Genomic DNA, 23,428 nt, shown 5'->3' with positions numbered 1-23,428 from the left:
TCTTTATGTTTGAAGCCTGAAATGTGGCAAAAGGTCGCAAAGTTCAAGGGGGCCGAATACTTTTGCAAGGCACTGTACATACATACATACATACATACATACATGAGGTTGACCGATTTTATGATTTTTCAACGCCGATACCGATTTATTTGATGATCAAAAAAAGCTGATACCGATTAATCGGTAGTTCAGTTACCTTTGTTCCTGTACCCAAGAAATCAATGGTGGACATATTGAAGCAAGTGGTGACAGCAGACTGGAATAGGGAGAGATCGAACATGCCGTTAACACTCCAGCCAGCTGGTCTGCGCATGCTCTGACATGGAACCCAAACCATCTGTGCTCGTGCACCATTGTGCATAAATTAATTTTGTCCCCCCACACCAAACACGATCACGACACACCGGTTAAAATATCAAAACAAACTCTGAATCAATTATATTAATTTGGGAACAGGTCAAAATGCATTAAACATTTATGGCAATTTAGCTAGCTAGCTTGCACTTGCTAGCTAATTTGTCCTAATTAGCTAGCTTGCTGTTGCTAGCTAATTTGTCCTGGGATATAAACATTAAGTTATGTTACCTGAAATGCACAAGGTCCTCTACTCCACCAACTCTACTCTAATCCATACATAAAACGGTCAAACAAATTGTTTCTAGTCATCTCTCATTCTTCCAGACGTTTTCTTCTCGTGACTTTATATTGCGGTTGGAAACTTTCATAAATTCGGTGCATTTCCGCCACTGACCTCGTTCGTCTTCAGTCACCCAAGTGGGAATAACCAATGAGGAGATGGGAGAGGCAGGACTTGCAGCGCGATTTCTCTTTGTAGACCTTGCCGCTTGTCTTGTGTCTAAGCTGTTGAATTGCGACTCCACTTTGTCTCTACTGACTTTTTGCCTGTTTGTTTGCCTTACGGAGGGAACTACAAATATACTTTTCATATTTGACCATATACCCAGTCACCTTGCCATGGTTAAATGCGGTGGATCGCGCTTTCAGGTTTGCGTGAATGCTGCCATCTATCCACGGTTTCTGGTTTGGGTAGGTTTTAATAGTCCCAGTGGGAACAACATCCCCTATACACTTCCTGATGAACTCAGTCGCTGTGTCCGTGTATACAGCGAATGTTTTTCTGAGGCTACCTGGCACATGTCCCAGTCTGTGTGACCAAAACAATCTTGAAGCATGGATTCCGATTGGTCGGTCCAGTGTTGAATAGACCTTAGCGCTAGTGATGCACCGAAATGAGATTTTTTGGCCGATACCGCTATCTGATATTTTCCATGCCAAATAAAAACAATTCCGATATTAAAAATGTTGCGCCCTCTTAAGCATTCTAGCACAGTTAAATAGTTAACACACAAATGGAAGCAGCGGTCTAAGGCACTGCATCTCAATGCAAGAGGCATCACTACAGTCCCTGGTCGAATCCAGGCTGTATCACATCCGGCCGGGATTGGGAGTCCCATAGGGCGGCGTATAATTGGCCCAGCATCGTCCTGGTTTGGCCGGGGCAGGCCGCAATTGTAAATAAGAATTTGTTTTTAACTGACTTGCCTAGTTAAGGTTACTCACACACTACACTGACCCAAAAGTTATTTTGTTGGCATTTACGTATGTCCCCATTACCAGCAAAACGTAATCAAAACCTATTTTTTTCACTTACTTGCTGTGCTGTTTCGTTGTTCAGTCGTTTCATTCTCAACCAGGATTTCTATGGAAGGCCGTTGGGTCTTCGCGTGTCAAAAAATGTACTATTTTTAACACTATTTGACATGTCAAATAAGCTTGTTGACCAATCAGGACCTGAATATGATTGCGCGTCACAATTTAACGCGTTCATAAATTTACGTAGTTATTACACATTGATTACACTCACTCTTATTTCAGATGTCATAACGATTCATCGATACGTATGCTATGATGCTGGTAAAGTTGTCTCGTGCACCTAGAGTACTGGTCATAAATAAAGCTAGCCAGCTCATGGACGCAAACAATCTGTTTTCAGTTGCTATAGTTAACTAGCTAACTATATAGCTAGGTGTCATCTAAAATAATCCTAATTTATAAGACAGTTCTTATTTGATTAATGGTGGTCGGACCCATCTATGTTGTAGCTAGCCACAAAAAGGATTAGCCACAATAGTGGACTTTGAGGTTAGCCTTCAAAGTAAAATTATGGCATAATTCTACTATTTGAATTAATTTGCATCACTGTCAATTACATACTTGTATTTTGAAGGCAAACTGCAAATTCCGCTATTGTGCCTAATCCTTTTTGTGGCTAGCTTCACAACACACAACCCAGTCCGGTCGAGCCTCACTAGCCAGATGATGCTAGCTGGCTGCTTATACCGTTAGCTTTGGGCAACAGGGTGAAGTAGCTGACTAGCTATTTATTTTCATGAACTGAAGTTCAATTTCACTAGGCGAACAACAAGTGGCAACCTAGCTAATACTTACTCACAAGGATTCCTAAATTATTGCCAAGAATATTGAAAATGACTGCAGTGTCTACTGGTCATTGTTTTCAGGCTAGTTGTATTGGTGCTAGCTAGGTACCAAGCTAAAGCTAGCTACCCCAGAAGTTGCGGTCGAACAAATGATGCTGTATTACCAAAGCGGTATTGTAAACACATCGTTCGAGGCCGGTGTTTGCTGACTTTTTTGTACAGCTTTGACCGTGCTAATATATTTTTTGACACGCAAAGACCCAAACGGTGTTCCATAGTATGTATGTCGTGAAGCTAATTACCGTGATGCTATTACTGTGTAACTCTGGTAGGGCAACATCGGAAAAATAGCGCACTTGGTAGATTTATCCGGTGCTCGACCAGTCAGCGAAAGCCAACATCACCCACGACAGAGAGCGGTTGATTGTCAATGGCAATGAATTCCATTATCTTGGCTTTAATGGATTTCGCCTTTTGAGTTCTCGCTGACATTTTGTTACTCTTTCAAATGACTCCTTGACTTGTTGACTGCTTAATCCACACAGCACATATTGTGGGCTAGTTTAGGAATGCTGTGTTGCACAACATTTTATGTGGCATCATTACGTCATGTACCTTTGTTATATAGGTAAGCACGTCAGCTTTGACATCGGTTTTGCACATCGGGCGTTAAACTAGACATTGGCCGATAACGATGTTGGCATTTTTAGCTAATATCGTACGATTCTGATAAATTCACCGATATATTATGCATCCCTACTTAGCACGGGTACCTTGTGTTTCTGTCTATAGGAAGGGAGGAGCAGAATGGAGTTGTGATCTGATTTGCATAAGGGAAGATGGAGGGGAGGGCCTTGTAGCCAGCCATGCCAGGAGGGAGAGTAACAATGGTTGAGTTTTTGAAGCGTGAGTACTACAGGCAATGTGTTGACAGAACTTCGGTAGCGTTTTACTCAGATTTTATTTTTTAAAGTCCTCAGCTAGAATAAATGCTGCCTCAGGATATGTGGTTTCCAGTTTGCACAAAGTCCAGTGTAATTCCTTGAGGGCTATTGTGGTATTGGCTTGAGGGGGAATATACACGGCTGTGACTAACCAAAGATAATTCTCTTTGGAGGTAATACGGTCAGGCATTTCATTGTGAGGTATTCTAGGTCGGGTGAACAAAAGGACTTGATTTTTTGTACGTTATCACAATCACATCTGAGTAGTCAATCATGAAACACTGTTCTGCCTTTCTTCTTCCCGGAGAGTTCTTTATTCCTGTCTGTGCGGTGTACTGAGAACCCAGCTGGCCTTATGGACGGGGACAGTTCATCCGGAGAGAGCCATGATTTTGTGAAACATATGTTACAGTCCCTGATGTCTTTCTGGAAGGAGATCCGGGCCCTGAGCTCATCTACTTTATTGACCAGGGGCTGAACATTAGCGAGTAATATACTCGGAATCGGTGGATGGTGTGCACGCCTCCTGGATTCAGACTAGAAGTCCACTCCTTAAACCTTTTCTCCACCGGTGGCGTCTTGGAGCAGCCTCTGGGATAAGTTAAATTTCCTTGAGGGGTACGTACAAATGATCCAATTCATAAGTCATGTTTCTGGTCGGAATGCTGGTGAGTTAACGCCCCTCACACAAACGTTAATATAAGAAATAACAACAAGGCCTATACAGTGCATTCGGAAAGCTTTCAGACCCCTTTAATTTTTCCACTAAGTTACAACCTTATTTGAAAATGGATTTAAAAAAATAATAAAAAAAAATTCAACACAATATCCCATTATGACGACAACAGAAATTTTTGCTAATGTATTTGAAATAAAAAAATGAAATCACATATACATACAGTTGAAGTCAGAAGTGTACATACACCTTAGCCAAATACATTTTAAACTCTGTTTTTCACAATTCCTGACATGTAATCCTAGTAAAAATTCCCTGTCTTAGGTCAGTTAGGATCACCACTTTATTTTAAGAATGTGAAATGTCAGAATAATACTAGAGAAGGATTTTTCAGCTTTTATTTCTTTCACCACATTCCCAGCAGGTCAGAAGATTACATACACTCAATTAGTATTTGGCAGCATTGCCTTTAAATTGTTTAACTTGGGTCAAACATTTCGGGTAGCCTTCCACAGGTTTCCCATAATAAGTTGGGTGATTTTTGGCCCATTCCTGACACAGCTGGTGTAAATCAGTCAGGTTTCTAGGCCTCCTTCCTTGCACACGCTTCTTCAGTTTTGCCAACAAATTTTCTATTGGATTGTTGTCAGGGCTTTGTGATGGCCACTCCAATACCTTGACTTTGATGTCCTTAAGCCTTTTTGCCACAACTTTGGAAGTATGCTTGGGATCATTGTCCATTTGCGACCAAGCTTTAACTCCTGACTGATGTCTTGAGATGTTACTTAAATATATCCACATAATTATCCTTCCTCATGATGCCATCTATTTTGTGAAGTGCACCAGTCCCTCCTGCAGCAAAGCACCCCCACAACATGATGCTGCCACCCCAGTGCTTCACGGTTTGGATGGTGTTCTTCGGCTTGCAAGTCTCCCCTTTTTCCTCCAAACATAACGATGGTCATTATGGCCAAAGAGTTATTTTTTGTTTCATCAGACGAGATGCACGATCTTTGTCCCCATGTGCAGTTGCAAACCATAATCTGGCTTTTTTATGGCGGTTGTGGAGCAGTGGCTTCTTCCTTGCTGAAGCTGCCTTTTAGATTATGTCGATTGTTACGAATCCCTTTTGGCCCGACAGTCTAGGGGGGATGGTAATGAGACCCGTAACATAACTCATGCAAATTATAATAGTGACAAAGTAAAAGTGTGAACGAAATAACCACAACTGAAATCTACTGTCAAACTCAGGGTTTATTAATAAACACACGGTAATGGAGGGAGCAGGAAGAGGGGCTGAGCTGGACCCAAGGAAAGAAACAATAAGTATTCAAAAAACCCCTAAGCTAGACTAGCCTACTTTAACAGCTAACTAACTAACCAAAAATACAGTGGGTGGTCCGCCCAGTTCTAACTAGTGTAGTTAACAAAGTCTACCTACGGGTAGTGTATGCCCATGGGCGACTTGTCTTGGTTCCCCCTTTTCCCACCAGCAATCAAACACAAACACCATAACCAAAAACAATACTCACAGGTGATGACAAAGTGTTATGGAGGTGCTCAAACAAAAGAGAGGTTAATACACAGAGAGAGAGTGAAACACAGAGATCTACAAACATGGCATTTACAGAGAGATTGAGCTCTAGAGCAAACAACTGATGGGGTTTTTAAACCAAGGGAAAGGAACTGTGATAGGGTAGGAAACAGGAGGATGTGTGTCTTCTGATTGATGATTGGATTGGTGACTGATTGGGGAGTGATGATTTTCACCTGTGAGGGGAGGAGGAGAGAAAAGAACACAGGATACACACACACACACAGACATAGGGGCGGCAGGGTAGCCTAGTGGTTAGAGTGTTGGACTAGTAACCGGAAGGTTGCGAGTTCAAACCCCCGAGCTGACAAGGTACAAATCTGTCGTTCTGCCCCTGAACAGGCAGTTAACCCACCGTTCCCAGGCCGTCATTGAAAATAAGAATTTGTTCTTAACTGACTTGCCTGGTTAAATAAAGGTTAAATAAATAAAAAATAGGATATCTGTATCCGTAACATCGATATAGGTTTTTACTACTAGTTTTTTTTTTACTGTGGATACAGATACTTTTGTACCTGTTTCCTCCAGCATTTTCACAAAGTCCTTTGCTGCTGTTCTGGGAATATTTTGTACTTTTCGCGTCAAAGTATGTTCATCTCTGGGAGACAAAACGAGTTTATGATAAGCTCCTTCCTGAGCTTATGATGGATACGTGGTCCAATGTTGTTTATACTTGCATACTATTGTTTGTACAGGTGAACGTGGTGCCTTCAGGCGTTTGGAAATTGCTCCCAAGACTTGAACCAGACTTGTGGAGGTCTACAATTTTTTCTTGATGTCTTGGCTGATTTCTTTTGATTTTCAAATATAATTTTATTGGTCACATACACATGGCGAGTGTAGCGAAATGCTTGTGCTTCTAGTTCCGACCATGCAGTAATATCTAACAAGTAATGCAACAATTCCACAACAACTACCCTTTACACACAAGTGTTAAGGAATGAATAAGAATATGTACATATAAATATATGGATAAGCATATATAAGTACAGTATATACACTAGTAGTATATACACTGCTAGTAGTATATAGTATACACTGCTCCACATATGAGATGAGTAATGTAGAGTATGTAAACAATATATGAAGTGGCGTTTGTTTAAAGTGACTAGTGATACCTTTATTACATCCCATTTTTAATTATTAAAGTGGCTAGAGATTTTGAGCCTGTATGTTGGCAGCAGCTACTCAATGTTAGTGATGGCTGTTTAACAGTCTGATGGCCTTGAGATAGAAGCTGTTTTTCAATCTCTCGGTACCAGCTTTGATGCACCTGTTCTGACCTCGCCTTCTGGATGATAGCGGGGTGAACAGGCAGTGGCTCGGGTGGTTGTTGTCTTTGATGATAATTTTGGCCTTCCTGTGACATCGGGTGTTGTAGGTGTCCTGGAGGGCAGGTAGAGGAACTTAAAACTTTCCACCTTCTACACTACTGTCCCGTCGATATGGATAGCGGGGTGCTCCCTCTGCTGTTTCCTGAAGTCCACGAGCATCTCCTTTTGTTGACCTTGAGTGTGAGGTGGGCCCTAACCTCCTCCCTGTAGGCCATCGTGTCGTTGTTGGTAATCAAGCCCACTACTGTTGTCATCTGAACTTGATGATTGAGTTGGAGGTGTGCATGGCCACGCAGTCATGGGTGATCAGGGTGTACAGGAGAGGACTGAGAACCCACCCTTGTGGGGTCCCAGTGTTGAGCATCAGCGGGGGGGGGGGTGTTTCCTACCCTCACCACCTGGGGGCGTCCCATCAAGTCCAGGACCCAGATGCACAGGGCAAGTTTGGAGGGTACTATGTTGTTAAATGCTGTCCTGTAGTCAATTAACAGCATTCTTACATGGGTATTTCTCTTGTCCAGATGCTTTAGGGCAGTGTGATTGCGTCATCTCTGGACCTATTGGGGCGGTAAGCAAATTGGAGTGGGTGAAGGCGATATGGGTGTCGGGTAGGGTGAAGGCGATATGATCCTTGACTAATCTCTCAAAGCACTTCATGATGACGGTAGTTTCCCATGATGTCAAGCACAGAGGCACTGCGTATGAAGGTAGGCCTTGAAATACATCCACATGTACACCTCCAATTGACTCAAATCATGGCTAGGCTATCAGAAGCTTCTTTAAGCCATTACATTTTCTGGAACTTTCCAAGCTTTTTAAAGGCACAGCCAACTTATTGTATGTAAACTTCTGACCCACTGGAATTGTGATACAGTGAATACAGTGAATAAGTGAAATAATCTGTCTGTAAACAATTGTTGGAAAAATGATGTGTCATGCACAAATTAGATGTCCTAACCGCCTAAACTATAGTTTAACAAGAAATTTGTGGAGTGGTTGAAACACTTAGATTGGAGTCATTAAAACTTGTTTATGTAAACTTCTGACTTCAACTAAGTATTCAGACCCTTTATTCAGTACTTTGTTGAAGCACCTTTCGCAGCGATTACATTGTCGAGTCTTCTTGGGTATGATGCTACAGGAGTGAGAGTCCTTTTAGGTTCATTTTGGCGTACTCCAAGAGGGCTATCCTGTGCCTTTTACTGAGTAGTGACTTCCGTTTGGCCACTCTTCCATGAAGGCTTGATTTGGTGGAGTTCTGCAGAGATGGTTGTCTTCCTGGAAGGTACTCCTATATCCACAGAGGAACTCTAGAGCTCTGTCAGTGACCATTCGGTTCTTGGTCACCTCCCTGACCTTGTATACACAGGTGTGTGCCTTTCCAAATTATGTCCAGTCAATTGAATTTACCAGAGTTGGACATGAATCAAGTTGTGGAAATATCTCAAAGATGATCAATGGAAACACAATGCACCTGATCTCAATTTCAAGTCTCATAGCAAAGGGTCTGAGTACTTATGTACAGGTATTTCTGTTTTTATTTTGAATAAATGTGCAAAAAAAATAACCTGTTTCTGCTCTGTCATTATGAGGGAATTGTGTGTAGATTGTGAAAAAACATTTATTTGGAATAAGACTGTTAATTAAATAAAGTTGCGAAAGTCAAGAGGTCTGAATACTTTGCGAATGCACTGTATATGAGTAAAATGGTAGTACAAAAGACCCCTGAAATTCTCTCACGAACGATGAAGCATTTTTCTCTCCTCACTCCGTGTAATGAAATTGAACTACAACCAACCCCAGTGCACAAATAACACTGCACACAGGTACCGTGATGCGGGGCAGACTGTCAAACCAGCAGTGTTTTTCTGTCATCACTCGCTTGATGACTTACAGGGCGACACCTGTCCTATCAATAGATAGCTAGGAGATGCATATCGTTCCTTCTAGTGGAGAAGGCTCGGACAACTTTTATTTCTGACTAGAGAATTGAAAAATGACCTATATTAATTTAAGTGGAAAACACTGAGTTCTGTATGATTTTATGTTGTCAGGATCACCCACCTGTGCATTTTTTTTCACTTGGGGCTCTATCCAATCTGTATTGCTGAAGCGTTAGATTGCGCAATAGAAATGTAAAGGTAATTTCCGATTGAGCAGTCATGCAGCATTTGCCGGATTGACTAGACCCTTTAATTGTTTGTTTAATAGTGATGGAAAAGCTACACGTAGTACCGCACCAATTCTTAATGGGTGGATAAACGATTGTCATTGAGATGACATAAGAGACCCCTTTAAACAACTTTGTGGTGACTTAGAAGTTGATGTTCCACCCTTTCTCCACACAGGCCACTGCTGAGCAGATCCGACTCGCGCAGATGATTTCGGACCACAATGATGCTGACTTTGAAGAGAAAGTCAAGCAGGTGAGAACTTAGCCTTCCCTTCATCACATGTAGCATCCCACTGCACTTTTAGACCCTTTTTGCTGCCTGAAGGGAGGTCCGTTACATTGGTGTACATTCAAAGAGATCTATTATTGTTCCAGGGTTTCCCTTCAAGATATTTTGGCGCCAGCCAATGTGTCCGGGAAATTGTTAATTTACTAAGCATTTGAGAAATGTACCGGACCCCTTCATTACTGATCTCTGTGTATATACTGTATTCTATGCAATCTACTGCATCTTGCCTATGCTGCACGGCCATCGCTCATCCATATATTTATATGTGCATATTCTTATTCATCCCTTCACGTTTGTGTGTATCAGGTAGTCGTGAATTTGTTCGATTACGTGTTAGATATTACTGCACTGTTGGAACTAGAGACGCAAGCATTTCGCTACACTTGCATTAACATCTGCTAACCATGTGTATGTGACCAATAAAATGTGATTTGATTTGGTGCACAGCCCATTAATGAGTCCGCCCACTGTGCTTAGTATGACGGAAATCACATTTAGATTATGGTAATGCATCTTAACAGAACATGCAACTCATGTAATGAAGCAGCCAATAAAACATCACTTTCAAACATTTGCCAAATTTCAATTTGCGGGGGAGAACAGCTCACCTGGGAAAACACCATTCGAAACAGCGCATCTGATAGCGTTCCATATGTGACCGAAGAAAATCGCTGTTAGAAACCTAGATAGAGGGGGAATCTAAGATGCAACAACTAGGATGGGTTGCTAATACGACTAGGCTTGTGTCTTTGGCTTTTAGACAATACATTTTTTTTTATAAGAACCAATAGAACAGGAGAGAAATGGCATAGCTATGAGTCCAATAGGGAAGTAAATGGAAGTACTGTTGCCAAAATTATGTAATTACTCCAGTCTATACAGAAATAATCATTAAAAATACTTCACCAGAAAGCATGTCTTAGCCACAGAGGAATCGACGATCATTAGCTTCTATAAAAAAAATAGCTGTGGATTGTTTGAAATCACTAGCCGTAGGTCTATGCCTGTTTGGCAAGCCCACACTTTAAGCAGCGCACGTGGCAATAGGCCTGGCTGGTTGAGTTGCGACTGTCAGTGAAAAGCATCTAAACTGTGTGTTGATAATGTCTTGAGTATAATTTAAAATGTTAAGACAAGAAGGGGAGTGGTGTGGCAGAATGGTTCTTATTTACAATGATGTCCTAACCCGGACAACACTGGTCCAATTGTGCGCCATCCTATGGGACTCCCAATCACGGCCAGTTGTGATACAGCCTGGAATTGTTTAAATTGTTTCATTGTGTGAATTGTTAGCCCTTTGTTTTGTTTTTGTCAATTCTCCATTTACATATTTCACCAGTAGTAAATATGTTGTTAATCCCCATAATTTGGTTACATAACATTTGTGTAATGCATGTTAATTAGCCAATTACAGTTATCATTCTGAGTGGAAATGTTCTTTGCAGAGTTCACAACCTACTGCACATGCGATAAACCAGTTTGGGTTTATTTCATAACCATTATCTACGAGATTTGTCAATTATTTCATTGTCTTTTGTTTTGAGTGTGCCATGTGAGCAATGTGCAAGTGTCTGTTTTTTCTCTGTCCTGATAATGTTGAGAGAGTGCGTGCAGCTGAACACGCATAGAAGTACCTGACCTGCTGTGCGGAAATGTAGGAAGGCGTTTTTTTTTTCTCCATCCATTGCGAATTATATAGAAACTATAGTTCCTCACAGTAAGTTTTTAGAAAAATCTTTACAACAATCTCCCCCTCGATAATCACCCATCCTCGGTGTGAAAGGGCAATGGAAGTTGTAGGCCTACTGCTGTGTTTCCATTCACTCATATCTTTAGCCGCCAATGGATCACAATGTCTCAATGTGTCTATATGGCTGGTGATCTCGCATAAGTTGACTTTTAGATTTGTATCATTTCGATTCAGATTTTTATGATTAACCACGTGGCAATGATTTTGAGAAAATAAACGTTATTATTGAAATGAAACTGTTCCACGAAAATGTGCATATGAAAATCATAACTGGCACACTGAACTGTAGAAATGGTAGGAAACTCACACGCACCTATGACGTCTTTTTTATAAAATAATTGCCTCCACATTTCCATGGTTGGAGTTTGCCTATTGGCTACTTTGATGCCAGGTAAGACATGCCTCATAATATGAAATAAAAATTCAGGTTTCAAACAATTAAGTATGTCTCCAACTCACATTGTAAAGTGGTGGGTAATGTGCTGATAGCCTGTTGCTTGCACTTGAATTGTGAATGGGAGGTGCTCTTCAATTACCCGTTGAGAAATAAAAATAGTAATGCTTTAATCATGCACCAAAACTGTTTTTAACACGCAATTGTATTTAGAATTGTTGCGCATTTTACTCTAGCAGCAACCAGCTGAAGAGCTGCAAAATAAATCCTTCTCAAAATAGGCTCTATGCTTTTCGCTTGCGATAGTTGTTGAATAAATAAGATGCATGGACTAATTAAAATACAGGACAATTTTTAATTACACTAAATTATGCAAATGATCCTATAGACCTATAAGCATGACGGTCAAATGTATTTCCTTCAACTGGTATTTCTATCAATGAAAAAAGCATTGTGATTTTTTTTCTCGTGGCCATTTTGGCCTGCAACTGTTTTATTTATCGACTTTGCATATATTTTATTGGCCAAAAGCCGCCAATTGCCAACTAACGGAAACCCTGTAGTAGAGGTCGACCGATTTTATGATTTTTCAACGCCGATACCGATTATTGGAGGACCAAAAAAGCTGATACCGATTAATCGGCCAATTTTCTTTTATAAAAAAATATATTTATTTGTAATAATAACAAATACAACAATACTGAATGAACACTTAATATAATAGATCAATAAAAATCAATTTAGCCTCATAAATAATGACATTTGGTTTAAATATTGCAAAAACAAAGTGTTGGAAGTAAAAGTGCAATATGTGCCATGTAAAAAAGCCTCTCCTCCCCCCTACCTGGGCTCGAACCAGGAACACATCGACAACAGCCACACTCGAAGCAGCGTTACCCATCGCTCCACTGGCAGAGCAAGGGGAATAACTACTCCAAGTCTCAGAGCGAGTGATGTTTGAAACGCTATTAGCGCACACCCAGCTAACTAGCTAGCCATTTCACATCGGTCACACCAGCCATTAGGCTGATAGGCTTGAAGTCATAAACAGCGCTGTGCTTGCGAAGAGCTGCTGGCAAAACGCATGAAAGTGCTGTTTGAATGAATACTTACGAGCCTGCTGCTGCCTACCATTGCTCAGTCAGACTGCTCTATCAAATCATAGACTTAATTATAACATAATAACACACAGAAATACGAGCCTTTGGTCATTAATATGGTCGAATCCGGAAACTATCATTTCGAAAACAAAACGTTTATTATTTCAGTGAAATGCCTGATTCACATTATAGTGCCAAACTAACCGTTCGGTATTTTATCTAACGGGTGGCATCCCTAAGTCTAAATATTCTTGTTACATTGCTCAACCTTCAATGTTATGTCATAATTACGTAAAATTCTGGCAAATTAGTTCACAATGAGCCAGGCTGCCCAAACACGCATGACTCTGCGTACAATGAACGCAAGAGAAATTACACAATTTTACCTGGTTAATATTGCTTGCTAACCTGGATTTATTTTAGCTAAATATGAAGGTTTAAAAACATATACTTCTGTGTATTGGTTTTAAGAAAGGCATTGGTGTTTATGGTTGGGTACAGTCATCTAATGATTGTGCTTTTTTCGCAAATGCGCTTTTGTTAAATCATCCCCCAGCGTTGCATCGATTATATGCAACGCAGGACACGCTAGATAAACGAGTATCATCAACCACGTGTAGTTATAACTAGTGATTATGATTGATTGTTTTTTATAAGATAAGTTTAATGCTAGCTAGCAACTTACCTTGGCTTCTACTGCGTTCGCGTAACAGGCAGGCTCCTCGTGGAGTGCAATGAGAGGCAGGTGGTTAGAGCGTTGGACTAGTTAACTGTAAGATTGCAAGATTGCATCCCCTGAGCTGACAAGGTGAAAATCTGTCGTTCTGCCCCTGACTTGCCTAGTTAAATAAAGGTATAAAAAAAATATATTTAAAAAAAATCGGCGCCCAAAAATACCTATTTCCAATTGTTATGAAAACTTGATATCGGCCCTAATTAATCGGCCATACCGATTAATCGGTACTTGCAGCGACCTGACTTGCAGCATCAAACCACCATTTAGGATATTTTTCTCTGGTCTGCAAACTAGAGCTGAGCTTTACTTCACTTCCTGAAGTATAAATTAATCAGATGCGTTCCTTAACAGTTTGGGGAATTGGCCTATGTGGATAGGGCTATATTGAAATCTTTCTTACAGAATAAATAGGAAAGGCATAAGCATGGTAGCAATTGAACGGGAACAGTTCTAAGATTATGGGACAATTTATTAGACAAGCTGAGGACACAACAGGTTCACCTACCACAAGACTGAATCCAAACATTATACGGTTTTATGTGGATTTTACATTTACTGTACTTTTTGCCGCATTTGTTTGCGAAATCTGAAAATACTCCATTTATTCAGTAACATAACAATATTCCTGGAAAGTATGCGGTAGGAGCAACATAAGACCAAAAAATTACAAGGGTTTGACAGAGGACTAACTGGTGTCTCCCAAGTGGCAACACACCTCTCCAAAGTGTGCACAGTTCCTAAGTAATTTCAATGTACTTTTATGACTCAAAGAAGAGTGTTCAACTACAAGGTGCTTTTTTTTTATTTTTAGCTGACCTAGCTGTGTGGTTTCGGGACCAGTGCAGGCACACTTTTAGTTTTGTTTGGAATTACAACCCTACATCCCCGCCATTGCACCTATTACTTTTTACGCAATCCAAAAACTGACCATTTTAAATTACAAACTGAGACAGGTGGGTGTCATTTCAAAGCTTGTTCTCTTGCCAACATGACTAGCTAAGTTATAAAATACAATCTTAGTGTTAGGCTTTCGCAAAGCAATTCAGAGATACTTATTTGTAATTTTGGTGTGCATAGGAGTCATGAGTGCATTTAGGTGCGTATTACTTCACAATAGACAAACGGGCTCATTCTGTTCAAATCAACCCAAGGTATGATGCCATCTTATCTTGTAACTACATCAGACATAGTAATGATAAATGCTGACACTGTATATGATATAGAAATGTGAAGTGCACATTTGGAAGGGTGTTTGGCTTGTTTGTATGACATCAAAGTGGTATTTGTTAAAATAGTCTCATCTTTCAAAATACATCTAGTCTTCTTAATTTACAGCATTTCCCAGTCAATTTCTTTTGCAAAAGTTGCCCAATTAGGAGGAGGGATGTGGGCAACTTCTTGTCATGTGCGGTGTTCAAGTTCAGAACGGCTGTCAATCAAAATCCATATAGCACTGAAGCGCAGAGCCTGAGCTCTGATGTCATTTATAGCATGTTACTGTACAGTCGCTGCGTTCCAATTTAGGCGCTTATCAGTGACCAAATCTGCAATTTTCAACCCATATATCGGTACGAGTGTATTGGGCTACATGGCAATATACTCACTGAAGATTCTCATCCGTTTCCCCCGTCCAGCTGATTGACATCACAGGCAAGGACCAGGATGAGTCCATGATTGCGCTGCACGACTGCAACGGAGATGTCAACAGAGCCATCAATGTGTTGCTGGAGGGTAGCCCAGATACTGTGAGTTTGGTCTTTGTCAGGGCTTATGAGTTGGACCAAAGGGAGGGAGTTAACAAGGTTACCCATCTAGCTCACTACAGGGCGAATCCTAACTTCCACTTAAGTCAATTTTCATTTAGTCTTGCATTCATGTCAGTGGGAGACTACGTACAAATTTGACTTAAGTGGAAGTTAGGTTTTGCCTAACATAATCAAACAACCCTGTCGGTCACCTCACCGGTCTCCTCAGGACTCTTGGGAGATGGTGGGGAAGAAGAAAGGAGTGTCTGGTCAGAAGGAGCCTGGCCACGCCGAGACCGGAGAGGAAGGAAAGGATAACAGGGAGAGAGGAGCAGAGAGGGACGTGGCACGTCGTAGAGGTGGGGCCCCACGCAGGGGCCGAGGGGCCAGCAGGGGACGAGAGTGTGAGTAGAGATCACATACCTTTGCATTGTCATGGGAAGTGACACTGGCACCCCAGTGTAGACCCTTTGTGGTTCCTGCCGTTGTCATGGAGGGACAGTGTGTGCCACAAATATTCTCGCCTTAGATTTCTGAAGAAAAAAACATTCCCGCATTGTAGCGACTTAACCGACATTCTAACTTCAAACCTAATTTCAGACTTCACACGCATCTGTTTTCCCTCACTACCTCATGCGTGTTCCCTCTCCTCTCAGTCCGTGGACAGGAGAATGGTCTGGATGGCGGAAAGGCTGCTGGGATAGCTGGCAGGGGCACAGAGCGAGGCCACAGGGGGAGAGGCAGAGGAAGAGGTAAGTTTCTCCACTACATAGAGTGCATTCGGAAAGTATTCAGAACCCTTGACTTTTTCCGCATTTTTGTTATGTTATAGCCTTATTCTAAAATTGATTAAATCGTTTTTTCCCCTCACCAATCTACACACGTTATCCCATAATGACAAAGCAAAAACTGGATTTTAGAAATGTTTGCTAAAAAAATATTACATTTACAGAAGTATTCAAACACAGACTTGAGTATTATTTGGTATGACACTACAAGCTTTGCACACCTGTATTTGGGGAGTTTCTCCCCTTCTCTGCAGATCCTCTCAAGCTCTGTCAGGTTGGCTTGTCTCTCAGTCCCTGCCGCTGGATAAACATCCCCACCGCATGATGCTGCCACCACCATGCTTCACCGTAGGGAGGGTGCCAGGTTTCCTTCAGACGTGACGTTTGGCATTCAGGCCAAAGCGTTTAACCTTGGTTTCATCAGATCAGAGAATCTTGTTTCTCATGGTCTGAGAGTCCTTACAGCCCACTCCACGTGGGCTGTAATGTGCCTTTTACTGAAGAGTGGCTTCTGTCTGGCACTCTACCATAAAGGCCTGGTTGGTGGAGTGCTGCAGAGATTATTGTCCTTCTTGAGGGTTCTGGCTCTCCCGTCTCCATAGGAGATCTCTGGAGCTCTGTCGGAGTGACCATTGGGTTCTTGTTCACCTACCTGACCAAGGCCCTTCTCCCCAGATAGCTCAGTTTGGCCGAGCGGCCAGCTCTAGGAAGAGTCTTGGTGGTTTCAAACTTTTTTCCATTTAAGAATGATGGAGGCCAGTGTGTTCTTGGGGACCTTCAATGCTGCAGACATGTTTTGGTACCCTTCCCCAGATCTGTACCTCGACACAATCCTGTCTCGGAGCGCTACTGGCAATTTCTTCAACCTCATGGCTTGGTTTTTGCTCTCACGTGCACTGTCAACTGTGGGACCTTTATATAGACAGGTGTGTGCCTTTGCAAATCATGTCCAATCAATTGAATTTGCCACAGGTGGACTCCAAGTTGTAGAAACACCTCAAGGATGATCAATGGAAACAGGATGTACCTGAGCTCAATTTTGAGTCTCACAGCAAAGGCTCTGAATACTTATGTAAATAAGGTATTTCAGTCTTATTTCTAATACATTTGCAAAAATATCTTACCCTGTTTTTGCTTTGTCATTACCGGATATTGTGTGTAGATTGATGAGGATTTTTATTTATTTAATCCATTTTAGAATAAGGCTGTAACGTAACAGAATGTGGAAAAGGGGAATGGGTCTGAATACTTTCAGAATGCACCGTAATATGGCCCATGGGTTTCTGTGTGAAGAGCTTGTTGATTGGACTCCTGAAACGAGCTGTGTTCAAATACTCACACTAACCGTACTATTTGTGACATAAATTGAGTATATAGTATGCTTATTGGCCATTGTATGGATATAGTTAGTATGCCAAAAGTTCCCGGATGTCATGCTAAATTTGCCAAAATATGAAGTATAGATGCAGTGGACACTATCTGTGCTTTTTGGGCCCATAATGTAATTCTTCAGAAAATGGGCATTGCTTCACAACGTTTTCAGATTTGAAGAAATTGTCGGAAAATATGCAGCCGACGAGAGCGGATACAAATTCGTTGCTTTAACTAATTATGACAAATGTTAACAAAATGTTGAGCAATGTAATTAAGTAATGTCTTTTCAAATAAGTTATGTTACGCGTTATGTTGGCTGACAATTTGTTATCTACGCTATCCTTGCGAACCGCACAGCATATCATTACAACATTATGTACCAGGTATGTTAGTTACCTACTGTAACATTAGTAGGCTGCTCGTACAACAAACTTGCCAGTATATTTTCTTTATGCTATCAAACCAACTACTCAACTTGTATTTACTTGATTATTCACATCATTCATAGCTTAGCTAAATGGTATAGTCGTACAGGTCGTAAATTCGCTCTGGCTATCTACCCAGATTTCAGAGCACTCTCATCTGAATTTACAAACGCTCAACAACTGTTGAATGTGGCTGGTGTCATTAAACATCGGCAAAAAAAGTAATTAAATTGTTGGCAGCATCACAGTTAGTCATCAACGCTCTGGATAACATGAAAACAGGTTAACCAGCTCTGCTAGGGCGAGTAAAATGGTCCGCTTGAGATGTTAGCCAGTTAGCTTGGGTGCTTGATTGCCGTTGTGAGTTCAGTACGCTCAGATCAACCCTATTCCACGGCCATATTGTCAAGTGTGCGATCTGAATTTAAGAACGGACAATCTGACAACGCCCTGAATTTACGAATGCTCAGAGCGCACTCTGGCATTCCAGATTTGAATTTACGAACACACCCGAAGTCTAGCTAGTAATTTGTTATGCTAACAAGCTAGCAAGAGGTTGCATAGCAACAGCATCAACTTCTGATAGACAGGCAAAGTGCTAGTACTCTCAACTGAAAGGATACTGTTTGTTTACAGAATAATAAAATGAACTAATAGTATGTAGTGTATACTCATTATGTTAATGTGTATTCAAACACAGCTAAGGTCTCAACATAAACTAAGGTTAATGTCCCCACTAGAGTGTCAAAACAAAGATATCATAGCATTCCAGGGCTCCAGACTAACCTTTTACCCTGGTGGCACTGGTGCCACTAACTTTCATTTGGTGTCACCAGCCCATGATTTTGTAGCACCAAACATATTTTTCTTGTTGTCACGCAATATAAATAATTGGTTACCATCTCATAAAGTCACTCCCAGATCTTTATAAAGTGTAAATAGACTACTGAGATGGTATTCAAGAAATACGTGTTTTTTTCCTAACGTCCAAGCAGGAACGCATGAGTCAAGATATTTTTATGTTCACCCTAATCTCATGATTGTCATTACATTTTGGGTTGACAATTAGGTTCTTACATTTTACTGTCAAAATAGGGCTCCATAATGTTCAAATTAAAAAAAATATATGTGTATGTGTGTATGTATGTATGTATGCTAATGAATTTTTATATATCTTCATGTGCACTAATATGACAGGCTAATTCAGGGGCTAATTCACCACCTGAGAGAGTAAACTCAAAACACATTAGCTAGATTGTAAACTCTAAATATAATACCTACTGCTAGTAGCCATGTATTAATCTAACAGTAAATTTGAGGCCTGTTATATTTAGGCAATGAGGCTTATATGCACTCGCAATGGCCTGTGTGCATTTTGCATGATCCGTAGCTCAATGCCATATCTGATATCTCGATTGTAAAACTGTGCCCTATTAGCTCAATATTGACATATGACAATAATGCACTTTACTGTTTCACCAAATCATGGTTTTAGCCGCTCAAAAAACAAGACTTTGGAATGCGGTGACTAGGTAGAATGTGCAGCTTGCACCGATTCCACCAAATAAACATTTTACTCTTACAGCCAAGTCAAAGGGTCACAAAATGCGACTAAATTGTTGCAGAATGCAGGGCTCCATCTGTTGTAGGGGCGCGCAATAACATTTGAATATGCATTGTCCACAAGGACAATGCATTGTATTTTCTGTAGTGTTATGTTTTTTTCAATAGTGTAACTTGACTGTCCCTCTCTCTAGGGGAAGAGCGTGACCGAGGCAGGCGAGGGAGCAGGTTTTCAGCACAGGGCATGGGGTAAGTGAACACCTGTGCTGCTCACAGAGAGGGATTTATTTTCCCGCATACCTGTTGCCATGGTCACCAGAGAGCAGGACCTCAGCCTATTGTTAAGGCTTAATACATCGGCCAAATCAAGTTGAAATGCGGGGCTGTACATAAACCCTTATGTAACTCCACTGAGCTCTTCTGTCTCTGATTAACGGATTTGCATTAAAGTCAAATATAGATAGACCCACACCATATCTGTAACTCAATGGGTGGGCATTGAGATTGTTGCACATAGGGTTCTGCTCTGTGTCTGTGGCATATGGTGTGTTCTAGTTCCTTGTCCCTTCCCTTTGGGTTAAATGGGAAACAGGTTTGTATGTGTGAGTTGTGTGTTTTGTCTGTCAGTATGCATCGTCTCACCCAACCCTGGTCATTGAGTGCCCTAGATGTCATCACATAGGAAGTGGTTAGGCCTATATACTTTCAATTGCTTTGAAGATGGTCACAGTGCTGATATTTTAAACCAGCTTTGATAATGAGTAGTATCAAATTCACTCAACATAAGACATATTAGTGTATCTTGTACAGTGGGGCAAAAAAGTATTTAGTCAGCCACCAATTGTGCAAGTTAAAACTTAAAAAGATGAGAGGCCTGTAATTTTCATCATAGGTACACTTCAACTATGACAGACAAAATGAAAAACAAATCCAGAAAATCACATCGTAGGATTTTTTATGAATTTATTTGCAAATTATGGTGGAAAGAAGTATTTGGTCACCTACAAACAAGCAAGATATTTATCTTTCACAGACCTGTAACTTCTTCTTTAAGAGGCTCCTCTGTCCTCCACCTGTATTAATGGCACCTGCTTGAGCTTGTTGTCAGTATAAAAGACACCTGTCCACGAACCTCAAACAGTCACACTCCAAACTCCACTATAGCCAAGACCAAAGAGCTGTCAAAGGACTTGCACCAGGCTGGGAAGACTGAATCTGCAATAGGTAAGCAGCTGAAGAAATCAACTGTGGGAGCAATTATTAGGAAATGGAAGACATACAAGACCACTGATAATCTCCCTCGATCTGGGGCTCCACGCAAGATCTCACCCCGTGGGGTCAAAATGATCACAAGAACGGTGAGCAAAAATCCCAGTACCACACGGGGGGACCTAGTGAATGACCTGCAGAGAGCTGGGACCAAAGTAACAAAGCCTACCATCAGTAACACACTACGCCGCCAGGGACTCAAATCCTGCAGTGCCAGACGTGTCCCCCTGCTTAAGCCAGTACATGTCCAGGCCCGTCTGAAGTTTGCTAGAGAGCATTTGGATGATCCAGAAGAAGATTGGGAGAATGTCATATGGTCAGATGAAACCAAAATATAACTTTTTGGTAAAAACTCAACTCGTCATGTTTGGAGGACAAAGAATGCTGAGTTGCATCCAAAGAACACCATACCTACTGTGAAGCATGGGGGTGGAAACATCATGCTTTGGGGCTGTTTTTCTGCAAAGGGACCAGGACGACTGATCCGTGTAAAGGAAAGAATGAATGGGGCCATGTATCGTGAGATTTTGAGTGAAAACCTCCATCAGCAAGGGCATTGAAGATGAAACGTGGCAGGGTCTTTCAGCATGACAATGATCCCAAACACATCGCCCGGGCAATGGAGTGGCTTCGTAAGAAGCATTTCAAGGTCCTGGAGTGGCCTAGCCAGTCTCCAGATCTCAACCCCATAGAACATCTTTGGAGGGAGTTGAAAGTCCGCGTTGCCCAGCAACAGTCCCAAAACATCACTGCTCTAGAAGAGATCTGCATGGAGAAATGGGCCAAAATACCAGCAACAGTGTGTGAAAACCTTATGAAGACTTACAGAAAACGTTTGACCTCTGTCATTGCCAACAAAGGGTATATAACAAAGTATTGATAAACTTTTGTTATTGACCAAATACTTATTTTCCACCATAATTTGCTAATAAATTCATTAAAAATCATACAATGAGATTTTTCTGGATTTTTTTTCCTTCTCATTTTGTCTGTCATAGTTGAAGTGTACCTACGATGAAAATTACAGGCCTCATCTTTTTAAGTGGGAAAACTTGCACAATTGGTGGCTGACTAAATACTTTTTTGCCCCACTGTATGTCATTTTGTATTGAATTATAATTAACACTTAGTTGGTTATATAATTCGTCCTAGGTGTTAGGACTAGCATTAAGCGAGATGAGATGACAGTCTACTATTTCTAGGGTTGTCAAAGACTGGGCTTTCTGGGGTTTAGAAGGCTTTCTGGGGTTTAGAAGGCTTTGTGGGGTTTAGATGAATGGGCGATGATAGGTTGGGCTCTTTCCCAGGGGGTGCAGCAGGTTTAAACGCTTCCTCAAAGTAGGGCTGGGCGATATGGCCTAAAAATCACATCTACATTTTTTTCAAACTTATGGGCGATTTTGTGCGTGTGTGTGTGTATAGATAGAGTATATGTGTGTGTGGACACCCCTTCAAATTAGAGGATTCGACCATTTCAGCAACACCCGTTGCGGACATGTGTATAAAATCAATCACACAGCCATGCAATCGCCATAGACACACTTTGGCAGTAGAATGGCCTTCCCGAAGAGCTCAGTGACTTTCGACGTGGCACCGTCATAGGATGCCACATTTAGAACAGGTCAGTTTGCCAAATTTCTGCTCTGCTAGAGCTTCCCCGGTCAACTAAGTGCTGTTATTGTGAAGTGGAAACATTGAGGAGCAACAACGGCTCAGCCGCAAAGTGGTAGCTCACGGAACGGGACAACTGAGTGCTGAGTAAAGCTCCAACATCTGGTGGACAGCCTTCCCAGAAGAGTGGGGGCTGTTTATAGGAGCAAAGGGGAGGACCAACTCCTAGACAGCTAGCACATAAGTCTGTGGCTAAAATGCTGCTAGCATACATGGTACTGCATTGCCACGCTTGACAAACTGAGCATACATTTCATGTTCATTGTTACTCCCATCTAAGTACAGTCTGCTAAGTTCTGAAATGTGGGAGTTGAGACCTAAAAAGGGTATTGTTACAAAGGTTAAGTTTTCCTCTATTACAGTAATATGTCTCAATGTGTTTCGGTTTCTATGACCGATTTTGTTGGACCGAACCTCAAATGCAAATAGCGAGTTGAAACCGCTTGTCTGAGAGGAAGAAGTGATCTTTAGTTTCTTTGTTGTTGTGGGGGGTAGGGGGAGAGACTTGGAGTCTGTGTGCAAGTGGGAAGGTGCACAGTGCACACCGCACAGAAGGTGCGAAGGAGATGAGCCCAAAAAGACACGCACATAAAAACTGTTAGTTTTTTACCTTGACTCTTGCGATACAGGCATTAGAAACATTGCTCTGAAACATACATTCAAATGAATTATATATATCGCCCAGCCCTACCTCAGACAAACCTGCATGTTAATTTCATCCCTTTCAAATAATTAACACTGATTTATTTCTGAGGCACCTGGTTTGTGGGACATGAAAGAGAAATTAGCTGATCATAAAATATAAATAAATAATAATTTGCTTCAGCTGCGTCAGTCCTTAACTTGTTTCAACGTAAAAAAAAAAATCTTAATGTTCTACGGTTTAATAGGGAGACGTTAGCGGAGAGGGGGCAATGCCTTTGCTGTGGCAGAATGGCTCCAGTCAGCTGGCTTGTGTATGTGTCCGCAAGTTTGGCTTGGTCCGGATAGCAACTAACCTGGCGCGTGAGTGAGCCAGCGCCATAGGCTTGCATAGATGGACAGCCAGGCAGTGTGTTGCGTTGTCCCCAACATGCCTCTCTCATAGGGTGTGTCGCTTCCGCAGCTGCTCTTGTGTGGCCTTTGGGAGCCTGTGTTTGCAGTT

The 23,428-nt window shown here is 41.5% G+C and overlaps 1 protein-coding gene across 13 annotated transcripts in view; it reads left to right on the top strand.

Moving 5' to 3' along the window:
* Positions 1-23,428, top strand: part of ubap2l (ubiquitin associated protein 2-like) — a 93,693-nt gene that overhangs the window by 10,648 nt on the left and 59,617 nt on the right. For 12 of the 13 annotated variants that reach the window (XM_036952485.1, XM_021571575.2, XM_021571568.2 and 9 more), the window contains exons 3-7: positions 9,356-9,433; positions 15,084-15,194; positions 15,424-15,598; positions 15,851-15,946; positions 19,539-19,593. In XM_036952485.1, the coding sequence (XP_036808380.1) occupies positions 9,356-9,433; positions 15,084-15,194; positions 15,424-15,598; positions 15,851-15,946; positions 19,539-19,593 (515 nt within the window). Of the gene's footprint in view, positions 1-3,273; positions 3,366-9,355; positions 9,434-15,083; positions 15,195-15,423; positions 15,599-15,850; positions 15,947-19,538; positions 19,594-23,428 lie in introns of those variants that run through there. The other variant, XM_021571571.2, reaches the window with a different exon arrangement.

This window comes from Oncorhynchus mykiss, chromosome 18, assembly GCF_013265735.2.
Source record: "Oncorhynchus mykiss isolate Arlee chromosome 18, USDA_OmykA_1.1, whole genome shotgun sequence".
Taxonomy (NCBI): domain Eukaryota; kingdom Metazoa; phylum Chordata; class Actinopteri; order Salmoniformes; family Salmonidae; genus Oncorhynchus; species Oncorhynchus mykiss.
This window is presented reverse-complemented; position numbering and strand designations above follow the sequence as displayed.